General features: G+C 40.1%; 1 protein-coding gene across 1 annotated transcript; it reads right to left on the reverse strand.

The window, feature by feature from the left end:
* Positions 1-371: 371 nt before the first annotated feature.
* LOC120789382 (uncharacterized protein C14orf132-like) lies at positions 372-12,274 on the reverse strand. The gene is made up of 2 exons (XM_040126056.1): positions 12,080-12,274; positions 372-1,619 (listed from the first exon to the last, which is right to left on the reverse strand). The coding sequence occupies exons 1-2, from the start codon at positions 12,272-12,274 to the stop codon at positions 1,389-1,391; spliced, it is 426 nt and encodes a 141-aa protein (XP_039981990.1). The 3' UTR covers positions 372-1,388.
* Positions 12,275-12,529: the final 255 nt, after the last annotated feature.

Raw genomic sequence — 12,529 nt, forward strand, 5'->3', positions numbered from 1 at the left:
TGTAGCTGTACTTCAGTTTGTAAGTTTTGAATCCAAACAAGCATCTCTAAATGTGCTTAAGATTTGTACCTGTGTAAAGCAATCAATAAATGTGCCATCAAAAAAAAAAAAAAAAAAAAGAATGTAATGAATGAAAGTATTTAGCTTAAAGAGCTGGGAAAACAGAATTCAGTTTCACCTCAGGCATACCTGTCAATTGGCTGTTGTTTTATAGCTTTGCCTTTGGCTACAGTCCTGATTTGCGAGCATCGTTTACACAAATGATTGACAATGGTTGAAATATCATGTTTCACAAATTGCAGATACTTTTGTTAGTCCTACAGGACTCTCTCATGCTCCTGCATTGGCCAAGCGTTTGGTGTTTGTTCTGATTAGAGAAACATTTAAAAATTAACAGCAGACATAATGATCCCATGCTGCAAATCGCAGCTTGAAGTTAGCTGAAATGGGCTCCAGTCTTCCAACTCTCCACACACATCTGCAAAAACAATATTAGCCCCATAAGATCCCTTCTCTATACTCGATATAACGAGAAATACATTTTGTTTACAATGACATGGTACAAATGAATTTTCAAAATGTAATTTTCTGTCAGAACAACATGAGGTCAGCCTGGAGGAGATGATGTATCAGTAATACTGGCTCCTACTCTACATACTGAACTACAGAAAGAAAGCATGACTGAGGTTGACCTATACTATGATACTGAAGAAAGTGTCTTTGGCTAATCATTCATCAGAGTGTATTATTGTGTAAGGGAAATTTGCAGACAGTGTTAACATTAAAAACACAAAGTAATAACACATTTAAAGATATGGAAGAGGGCTTGAAAAGTTAACACGTCAGACTTTCTTCAGTCTGTTGATTCTGAATGAAACATTTTAAATACAGTATCTCTTCATGGGTCCTCTGTTGGGCACTGAGCCACAGCCAGCCAAACACACACAGATAAACACACACATTACCCTGCTGTCTCGTACATCATAAGTTGGGCTACAGACCCCCCCCTTTCAATAAATGCCATTAAAGATAAAAAGCATACTTGACAGCAGATAAACACGGTGAAGAAAGAACACAGCTGTACGTTATGTCTGCTATTACCACCTCTATTTCCTCAGAGAAGACTTTTTTTGTGCAATATTTACTTTTTTTCCCACTCTTTCATGCTTCACTGGCACAAGTTCATTATGTCTCATGTGCATTGCGACTGATGACTGCTGGGTAATTTTGCTGATGTGTCCTTTACTGACTACATGAAATTCCATTTGATGAGTCATCCGCTTAACAGAGAGTCCACACACAGTCCATCGCTGTGTGTGGCTAGTCATAAACTAGTCATAAACTATATCACGTGTTCCTTTGCACATTCTGGTTCAGAGTAGTTACTTTCAGAATGTGAAGGCGTACACCACACCCACAACTACTATGTTCCCAATTGTGGCAGTGATGGCGATCCAGAGCCAAATGGCGTCCCGGGACATGGACTGGGGCTCCTCAGGTTGGCTATGAGCTGCCAAGGAAGCAGCATGGACGCTTGCAGACGAGTTGAACAGAGAGTGGTCGGTGCTGTAGTCATCGTTGGGAGACGAGTCCATGAAGGCGCCCGTCATCACTGGAATCTGTGGACACAGAAAACAAAAGACAACGCAGTTAAAATCACTACTATTAGTTCTATCACTTCTATCAGTCAATTCTCAGATAAAGGCTGCTAATAGTGGCCGGACACACTAATAAAGGTCAGCTAAAGGCTTCTTGCACAGGAAGTGCTGTGATTCATTGACATTAACTTAACAAAATAGGACAGACTGGAAGTAATTACAAAGTGAGGACAGTATTTCTGTTAAGAGAACTTGGTGCTACCAGGTTTCTCACTTGATCGCACCGGCATGATTTTTTGTTTTTTTTGTACGGCATGGCATTAATCAATGACCCTGCATGTTGATGAACAGTGGATAGTTTTTCTTAGTTTTCATTCTCCTCCGTTGAGTGATTCCTCTCATCTTAAGGCTGAATAGAAGTGGGGTGAGGCTCAGTGTTTGGGTGATGCATTTACCCATGCAACTTCAAAGTTTCAAGCTAAAACTGTGTTGACCCAGTCACAAGTTTGGAGCTGCCTGCAATGTATGGGCCACAGTGGCTACAATACACACACAGCATAGCACAACCACAGCTACTGCGTTAGCCATCGTGGTTGAATGTAGTATCATTTTTTTTTAACTGGCTCAGTCGGTTTCTCCCTGCAGCCTGCACTCTCATTATGAAAAAAATCAAATAATCTGCTATGGACCGCTTCACCTTTGGAACACAGTAACAGCTAAATGGATTGTTCCACGTGTGTGCAGTGGTGATGACAGTGCAGGCAGGGAAAGCCCAACTGAGCCAGTGAAAAAGAAAAAGTGCTACTTCCAACTTCAATTGCTAACTTATTACCCGTGCTGGAGGTGCACCAAAGCAGCCTAACGATCATGATGCAATCGTAATAACTGCGACCCATGAAATTTTAACTTGCAAAAAAAGGTCACATATGCAACCATTTTGGTCGCTGTCTGGAGCCCTGATTCGATCCAAAAAACAAATGTCCTAAATAGTTATTGCTAAAGTAAAACAGCTGTGTCTCTCTTCTGACTACTACTTATTTTATTTAAATATTTTTTCATTTATATATTTTATCAAAAAAAAAAAAAGCTCACAAGTTGTTGATATTCATGCAGTGTGAGGCTATTTTCTATAAAGCAGGTCTGGTTTAAAATCAGGAGTGCGACACATTCGGGATCTTGTGGCTCATCTGAGTCTAACCTACAATGAGCTACTGGAGTGGAACCAACAGAATTAGGCAGGAAATTAGAACAGACAGAACATAAGGTGAATCTGAAAGGTGTTGCCTGTCAGGCAAAGTGACCTCTGCCTGACAAGGCCTGGTAGTTTGACACGATAAAGGAAGAGCTTTGGTGTATGATCTAAGTTGATATCCATTTTACAACTGAAAAGTCTGAATTAGTTTTGGATATCTTGTGTAAAAAAGTTGACAAGTTGACCAGAGGGTGGTGCTCAAGAAAACTCAAGCCACGTCCATCATCACCTCTGCAGAGCATGTAGGCGCTCAGTAAATTTCACATCGATCCACCCGTCACATTTCTGTCGTTTTTGCATCCACGTCGAAGTTCTGGCCAATGATAGCAACTGAAAAGGTTGTCTACAAAACTGTTGGTTGTTTTGGTTGGACTGACCAGCCAAAACACTGACTGATATCACCATTCTCAGGCCAGGTCACTAGTGAAGTAACAAGACTAAAGGCAACACACGCCCGCACACATTGTCTTCACAGCACAGCATAAACTCGCCAGGATGTACCACTGTCCTATGTCCCCGGGTCAACATGCGTCAACTCTTCAAAAAAGTAGCCATTTCTCAACATTCTCTCTCCAGATCAGCACATCCTGAGTACTATACTTGCTTCTGTCTGTAACTGAGGGGTATCAGGTGACATGCATTAAATTATGTAATGCAGTGTGTGTATGTGGCTCTATGAGGCTGTAATGATCGCTGTAAAGAAACCCAATTGGTAGGATTAATAAACTTATAGTCCAGAGATTGTTTTTTGGTCGTAGCAGTAATGGTACATCCTTGGTCAGAATCACTAAAATGTTAATTAATACAAATCCTGTCCATTTCATACAATTTCACGTTTATAATCAAACCCAAGAAGAATGAAGCCAATAACACTGAGAAAGAGAAATGTTTAACTCATTAAACTCTAATGAAAGCTCCATATTAAAGAACCAGCTGCAACAAAAGTCAGTTCACCCTTCATTAGTGAGACTCCATTCTTTATATCATTATTATTTTTTTATGTTTTGTATGTCCTCTGTTTTTTGATGACAGATTCGATCCCCCTGGACATGGATGATACCAGTCTTGCACAGATCTGTGGAGAGACGTTATACTGTTCTTCATAGATGACTCTTTTCAGCTGCTCTTTGCCGGAGGGGCTTTGTTGCTCTAACTTGCACTTTAAATACTCCAAAGGTGTTCTATTGGGTTCAAGTCAGGGGACATACTTTACAGTTGGCTTACTCCAAGCTGATTTCATAAATGTCACATTAAAACTCTACCCTGGTTACTGGAACCAGGTTTCTTGTTCAAATGACTTTTTAGAAATCAGCTTGGAGAAAGCCGACTGTAAACCGGTTAGTCAAGTGCATGTAAATGCAATGATTGAAATGAATTACACAGTGCTCATTTCAGTCTGAACAAGCTCTTGTTATTTGTAACATTTGCTGACATACAAACAAACAATAACCACATAGTGCAGCTGAGGCCGATGTCATCAGCTGCTGGTGGTGCTAGATGAAAAGTTGGGGGATCCCCAAAGTTATAACAGTTCATCCTCTGGGGACCGTAAACATCTGTACAAAATTTCATGCCAATCCATCCAATAGTTGAGATATTTTAAGACTGTCCTTGCATGAAAAACATTCTAATCAGTTGTTTTAGTAAATGGTCAAAAATGTTTACATGCAAGAGAGAAAAAACCTCTAGTGGTAGTAATTGTGACTCTTATTCATCAGGCGAAACGGAGGAGTGACAGTATAATTGTCTCTACAGAGAGATTGGGGTGGATGGACGGGTCAACAAAATGTGGGACTTTGCCTCAGGAGACCACTGTTTGTTTCCTGTTTCCAACTGCCAGGCAATGTTGGTTTTTTAAATCATGACCATGATCGTTCCCTAACTGTAACCAAGTAGTTCTTCTTTTAACCCTGATAAAAAAGTTCTCAAACCTTAAGAAAGTTTTAATTTTAACCCAAATGACCATGTTTTTGTAACCTCAATACCTACTGTATTTTAACCCAAACCATGCTCTCTCTCTAAGTCGTTTTTGTGCCTAGGCCCAACCAAACCTTAACAGTAGCATTATCAGATCATAAAACAGATTTAGTTCTCCGGTATTAACTTGTAACAGTTTTGGGAGGCACAGACAAATGCTCTTGCATTTTCATCCTACGACTGATTTCCTTCATTAGCAGCTTTAATTTGAGTTTCATTTAAAACCATTAGAATTAATGATAAACACACACTTCATTGCCACACCATTAAACCATTAGGTCAATCCAAACAATCATTATTCTTCTCTGTCTCAAAACAAACACAGGCCTACATAAAGAAGAGATACTAAAAATTCACAGTGTGTCATCTATTATGCAAAAATGACTAAATAATTTAAAAACTGCATATACCCATGTGCTGTGAGATCAACCAAACACTGCTAAAACACTGCCTCTTTCTTTTCAATCTTTTACTGCATTTAGGCAAAACATGAGAACCACTTGCACTTGCTTTAGCACAATTCAAGGACAGGACATCATTTCCTAGTGTAGAACAGACTAACATGTTGATTTCTTGTATACTAACTGCAAAAACAAAGATTAGTATACATTATACAGCAAGTATGTAGAGTGGAACTGGGAAACAGCCCAAGAGGCTACAGCCACGCAAACATCTCTGTGAGGCTGTACTTAGCAGTGCTTTGAGCTAAATGCTAATTTCATGCATGCTAATATGCTCACGGTGATGATATAAACATGCTGATGTTTCACATGAAACATTTACCATGGTAACCAGCTTTGCTCAAATTTCTGACCTGATGATCAAAACACTAGATGAAAAGTTAGGGGATCACCAAAGTCATTAGAATTTATCCTGAAGGGGACATGATTGCAAAGTAATCAATCCATTAGTTGTTGAGACATTTCACTCTAAACCAATTGTGGCAATCCATCCAATAATCAGTTGGTCCAACCAACCAACCAATGCCATTCCTTGGGCCACGTTATTACTGTGGCTAAAAAAGGATCTGCCCATTTGTCATGTAGACATCAGCTTTTTTTGTGTTGCTTAAAGTCCATGGATTGTTGGTGAGAAAAACTGCATGTTTGCATATATTTCCAGTGAACCTCTGGTTTTCCAGTGAACTTGTGATGACCATAACAGAGAGAGTGTGCATCTCACTGTTAGATTTCTTTTGGAATTCTCTCAGACAGATGGCTCACTACATTGTCTGCGCTGCTCTGGAGCAGTGGCCCACTAAATATTGCAGACTGTAGCATTTAGCACCTCTGGCTAACATCACTGTCAATGTGACCCCTATGAATTGAATGAGGAGAACTCAAATCTATAGACAGTTTTTCTAGCCATATAGATTGGTTAATGTAATATGGGACTGAATCCTTAAATTCTTGCTTTTCCACAAATCTTTACAATGCCACACATTAGTAGAAAATGGAAGGCTACCTTGAAATGTTGATCCTCAGAGCAAAATGTCAACAGTAATTAGTAAAGGTCTTCTCAGGACCATAATGTATGAATGGACCTGATCCGAAACTAATAACAGAAAACCTACCTAAATCAAACTTGCATGAAAACATTTTTTAAAAAGAGACCCCATCTAAATAGACCTAATACAGAAGGCAGTCAACCCGAGCAGACCATAATACAGAACACCAAAACCAGCAGCAGCATGATGATGTCAAATTTTCAACAAATGCACCAACAGAAGGTGAGAAGAAAAGGGAACCTGGCATGGGTCTTGAGGAACTGTAGTTTAAAGTTTTACTGCTAACTTTGGTCTAATCTGATCACCATCGCCTGCCAGCTCTGAGCTCAGCCACACCGTCGCTACGTCACACTCGCTACGCACACGCGTTACGCCCTGAGCTATTCCATTCATATCCACTCGCAGGTTAGACCTATCGACACATAGAGCTGAGAACTGTGGTAGTAAAACAAGACCCTACCCCACCTTAATTAGATCTTATGATTGGTCTGACTCGGGTTTTGGGCCAGGTCTCATTCCCTCAGAACCAAGCGGACCCAAGAAGACCTCTAATAATTACACTAACCCAAACTACACCACGACGGTTAGTTCTTGTGAGAACTAAGTTGTGAGAGGGCAGCACAGGTTCATAACGTAGAGGCTTGTGGGCTTGTAGACACCAGAGACAGTAGACCTTTTTCACAGCACATATGTTGTCGTGTGTGTAATTAACACAGGTGTAATTAATAGCATTAACAAAATAGCTGAATTTTGTTTTGGAGATCCAGTTTTGGAAGTCCTGATATTGTGTATGCTTGGTGACTGGAATGACTATTGGGACACAAAACTGAGCTATTATTAACAAAATGATCAGACATCTGCTTTTCCTGCTATGACAACTCAAAATATCTGCTGTGGAAAAGGCCTATTTTTTTCTTCACTCATAATTAGCTCTATGTATCAATACAGAATTGAATCTGTAAAAATGATATATCTTTATTATATTCCTAGGTCATTCTTACTGTATCTTTAACTTGACTGTATACACCTGCAACGAGGCAAGCTACTGTCCATTATCCTTAATTCAAATCTATTGAGTAAATAGATTTGATCATAACATTTGTGTAATTGTTTGTCATTGCCTTTCAAATCCATTACAAATCACCACCACAAAATTTTTTAATATGACCGTTTTTGGATCTGCCACCGCTATGATTAAGGTTTGGTTCGGTTTAGGCACAGAAACGACTCTGATAGGTCTAGGGAATGATTAATAGAAGGGTTTAACGGGTTAGGGGTTGGAATTAGGGGTTTGGTGTTAGGGACACATTTTCGTGGAACGATGCTTACTGACCACATTGAGGAACATGGGACAAACCCACCAGGGGTAAAGGCAGGTCACTTTTCTATATGAAACTGGAACTTTGATATTTTGTAAAGTTCAATTTCCATACAGTGTACAATTCCATAAGAAAATAAACTGCCAGAGCGATCGATGCATGGGCCATTCACTTGTGCTTCAGTACACACGTTTTGCTTCAGCTGGCCGTTTAAGCTGCACATTCGGTAATAGACGTATATGTCACAGCCATAACAGCATTGTTCAATGGCTTCCACACCGAACTGGACACACAGCCTGGATTTACGGCCTCATTTCTGTTGATTTTCTGCCCTGGCCCGGTTCTGCATTCATCACTTCCACAGCTCACGTGTGCATGCTGCTGTAAATGTTCACTCCATTCAGTTATGACAATGTCTCGCTAAATCATTATCATTATTTTGGGGGTAAGTGCATCATAGGAAGTTGATGCAGAGATATTTCAGATATATTTTATTTCAACATAACATCTCGCAAAAAAGGGACATTTGCTGAAGGTCAATAATGGTTAAAAAAAAAAAAAAAATGAATACACGCCGACTAGAAGATTAACAAACTTCCAAAATGACTTCAACGAGTCTGCTTGTCATCGGCAATTACATTTCCATCCAGCCTCAGAGAGAGGAGATTTACACAGTCTACCATTTAATGGAACATTCAAATTCATCCAATTTAGTCAGCAAATAAACAGGTGAGTAGTCATTTCCCCAGCTCCGGCTTACAGACAGCAAATCTAGCTTCTCATCAGCTAACCGCCTCGGTGAGTGTGCAAAACAATAGAACAACAGAACAGCGCTCCTCCTGAAATAAAATGACCACGTGAAGACTATTATTAGTTTTTAATTACTGTATATCCACTTCAGTCAATAATGGATGTAAATGCAGATAGTGCAAAGGCTGAGGGGAGTCAGCCAATCATATATCAGGTAAACAAGTTCTGAACATTTGTTTACTTGTGATGTTTCCTCTGCCTGCTTCTGTTCTGTTGCCAAGTCCTCAAGAGAATTATCACCAGCTGTTGGTTTTCTGGCACACAAACTCTGCTCTTATCCACCTTGTTTCCAGCTGCAGCAGGCAGCTGTCTTCAGTGAGAAAGCTCTGATGAACCGACTACACACTACCTGCGCATCACCACACGGCAGAGTGGAACATCAGCTGAAGTCCTCCAAACTAGATGACACAATAAACTGTTCGTCATTGCCTTTCAAAACAAATTGCTATTCATGTCTTTCGTGATCTGACGCCTCTAATAGCATGACAATATTGTTCACCAGTACCTACTATAACTGTCGCAAAAATGATTAATATGACAGTTTCCTCTGCTGCCACCACTAGAATCAAGATTAGTGCTGCTTAAGTTTAGACATAAAAACACTACTTGGTTAAGGTTAGTGAACTCTGACGGTCATGGTTAAAAGAAATCATTGTAGCCTGTTGATTGGACACAGGAAACAACATCATAATTTCAGTGAGAATTAGTCAGGATTCACGCTGCCAATAGAGGTGGCCATGTAAATAAGTGGAAAAGAATACGTACGCTGTACTAGGCATTTGAACCAATGACAGATGTTTATTAGAGAATGTTACAGACTAACATTTGTCAGGTGGCCAGACACACAACTATAAATGAATGATCATCTTGCTCTGTGTCTGCTGGAAATGTAAACTGCAAACATGTTCACCATGACAACTTTATAAGGGGATAACATCACAGGTGATGACCTTAGAACTGGTTCTGCTGCCCCCGAGTTGCCCAACAACCACTTAATGTAGTTTTAAGGCTTAAAAATATTTTTGAGGCATGTTTCCTTGATTGAGAGGAGTGTGAATTGTCCACATTCAGCCCTGGTGGTTGCCTCAGCTCTGTCTAGGTTCCACCCCCTTTTCCCATATTAGGATTACATATAGTTTTGTGTAAACCTCAACCTTGTGTAAATCTCTCCGGCGTTTACACCTTATGTATCATATGAGGAAAAGAAGAATGACTGTATCACCTCAATTCACATGGACAGACTGTGTGACATTCTTCCATGTACACGCACCACTGTCTGTCTCCTGGTGGTCTGATGTATATGGACTCAGCGAAAACCTTACAAAGCAGCTGTCGCAAAGCCTGAACATCTTAATGTTGCTATGGGCAACAAATATGCCTCCTGTTGGATGACGGTCATGGGGGGTTTAAGTGCTCTCTGTGATTTAAATGCTCATATCAGCTGCAGGGCCAGCACATGAGGAAATGATGCACTGTATTCTACAACAGAGTCAGGGAGCCTGCGGCAGCTGTTTGTTCACTGAGATCAGACTGAGCACTCTGACTGATGTTTTTGTTGTTCTGAAAAACAGAATGTACTATGCAGTCGGTAAGTATTTGGACAGTAAGACATCTTTTTGTTGCGCTGGCTCCGTACTCTAGCACAGTGGATCTCAAAAGAAACAATGGGCTTCATTCAGGAATGAGGCACATTGCCTCTTATTTCCTCTCTTAAATTTATTTGGAAACATGGAATCCCAGAAAAATACCGACAGCTTATGTCTGATTCATCAGACTTGTGGAGGTTACTGATTTGGAAATACTAATACTAATACAATCAAAGTAGTGCCAGACCAGATGTCTGTGGCTATTCAACATACCAAAACAGAAGGTTTAGAGGTTCAGTCCTGTCATTTCCTGAGACTTTCTTTCACTACCTTTGGATACTAAACCTCATAGCGGCTTAAGGGGTTCAGGTACTGACCATGAACCACAATGTCCCCGGTTAAAATCTGGCTGGGGGACCTTTGTATCTCATTCCCCATCTCTCTCCGTTTCCTGTCATCTCTCTACTATTAATAAATAAAATAAAATAAAATACAATAAAATAAACATTGAGACTGTATAAGACCAACATGACCAAGAGTAATACTGGAACACTAGAAGTTCCTCCAGAACAGGCGGGAGAAGGATTACAACAAACGTTTAATATGACCTTGCTTTTATTCCTAGCCGGAATTTTCATTTTATTTAGAACAAAAAAATCAACAAAATAAATACTGTAAATTTGATAATGCTACAGTTTGCAGTGCACTGTTTCCTGCTTTATTTGTTTTTTTGTAATGTCTCGAGAGACACTGGCTGATCTGTTTTTGTTTTCTCCACATTTTCCTTTCAAATTCTATTAGTGAAAGCTGATAGACACAACTTCTTGATGTGTAGGAACATAAAATCCATTTGACAGTTCTGCTGAATGATAATGGCTGCCTATGTTTGTAGCCTAATCTGTATTCCAAGGCATCCTTCAAATGACAAACAAATTTTAGTATCTGCATATCTCAAGTGTCTTAGTGCTGCTTCTATTTTCCTTATTGATACTTTAATATACACCATGCCCGACATTTAATCGTCTTCTGCTTCCAAGAGCTAATTTTGAAAGGGTTGTTGCAATTATTGGATTTCTACCCTGACATTCAATAGAGATGGTCTTTTCACAGGTTCTAATATGAGTGCCGGGCAGATGTCATTTGTCATGCGGATATTAAGGTGAAGGAAAAGATTCGGTCATATTGATAGTCTGGGATTTCTGATCAGTTGGGAATTTGTCATTCCAGTTATGAGTTTATTATATTTGCTTGCTAAATACAGACTGGTCAATGTGTCTTGTCTTCTTCGAATGAATCAGGATTCTCTCTTACATGTATTTATGGGACATCAGAGAGGTTTAGCTGCTGTGAGAATGAAAGAAGCTACTGGTGAGTTGAACAGAGCTAAGATCATTTATAAAATTCAGGATCAGAGTATTTTATTGATCCCTAAAGAGAAATTGATTTGTGACAATTGCACAACACTCAGTTAGGAAAGAGGAAGTAAATAAGTACAAAAGTAAAAACTACTCTAAAATATTAATAATAAGAAATACGGAGTAAGTGAATAGAAAAAATGTATAAAAACGAATGTGTGAGGTAGAATCTCCAGGCCTCTTAACGTTAGCATTCAGCAGGTCCAGGGTCTCGTCTCCTCTGGTGGTGCAGTCCATAAACTGAGTGAAAGTGGGGAGAGTCTTGTCTAGTTGAAGCCCGATCATGAAGAAAGCGCTGGGGTGCAGAGTCTGGGGTCTCGCAGTAACAGAGTGGATGACGTCACAAACAGAAAACAAGATGGCGTGTGAAAACTCCATGGGTGTACAGTATGGACCTAGCCTCCTGGCTGACAGTTCAATGTCTGGGCTGCAGAAACGTTCCTTTACAGTCATGTGAACAGGCTGGCAACATCTGTTTCTTTCTGCTCTCAGATTTCTTCCTGTCCACCCAAACCATCCGAAAGCCGTGAATGGCAGCAATGGGATCCGGAGTATCTGCCTGTAGCCACTTCTCTGAGAAATACGTAACACTACACACTATCTGCGATTCTTCACCAGCGCCATTAGCTCGTCCATCTTGTTGTCCAGCGATCTTATGTTCCCCATGATGATAGAAGGGAGATACGGCTCATATCTCCTCTTCTCCCCCAGCCTCTGTTGTCTGGCCCAGCTCCGTTTCCTCATCTCTTTTTTCCTCTTCAGCATCCTCTGTGTGTCTTCCTCCTGATTTCTACTGGGGATGTCCAGCATCAGCGCTATCAGCTGGTCCCTGGTTTAACAATGTGACTGTGAGTTGCTGCACAAAGGTAGCGCAGCTGAATAATAGCATTGAAGTCAGTTCATGGTGAAAATTAGAGACCAGAGCTTTTTCTACTAGCATAAATATATATATATGTGTGTATATAAATATATATACACACACACCATTCATTCACAACATTACAACCGGTAACTGGTTTTGATGTTGTGGCTGTTCAGTGTATAAGATCATCATCCTGTTCTGTA

Source organism: Xiphias gladius, chromosome 4 (genome assembly GCF_016859285.1).
Source record: "Xiphias gladius isolate SHS-SW01 ecotype Sanya breed wild chromosome 4, ASM1685928v1, whole genome shotgun sequence".
In the NCBI taxonomy this organism is placed as follows: Eukaryota; Metazoa; Chordata; class Actinopteri; order Istiophoriformes; family Xiphiidae; genus Xiphias; species Xiphias gladius.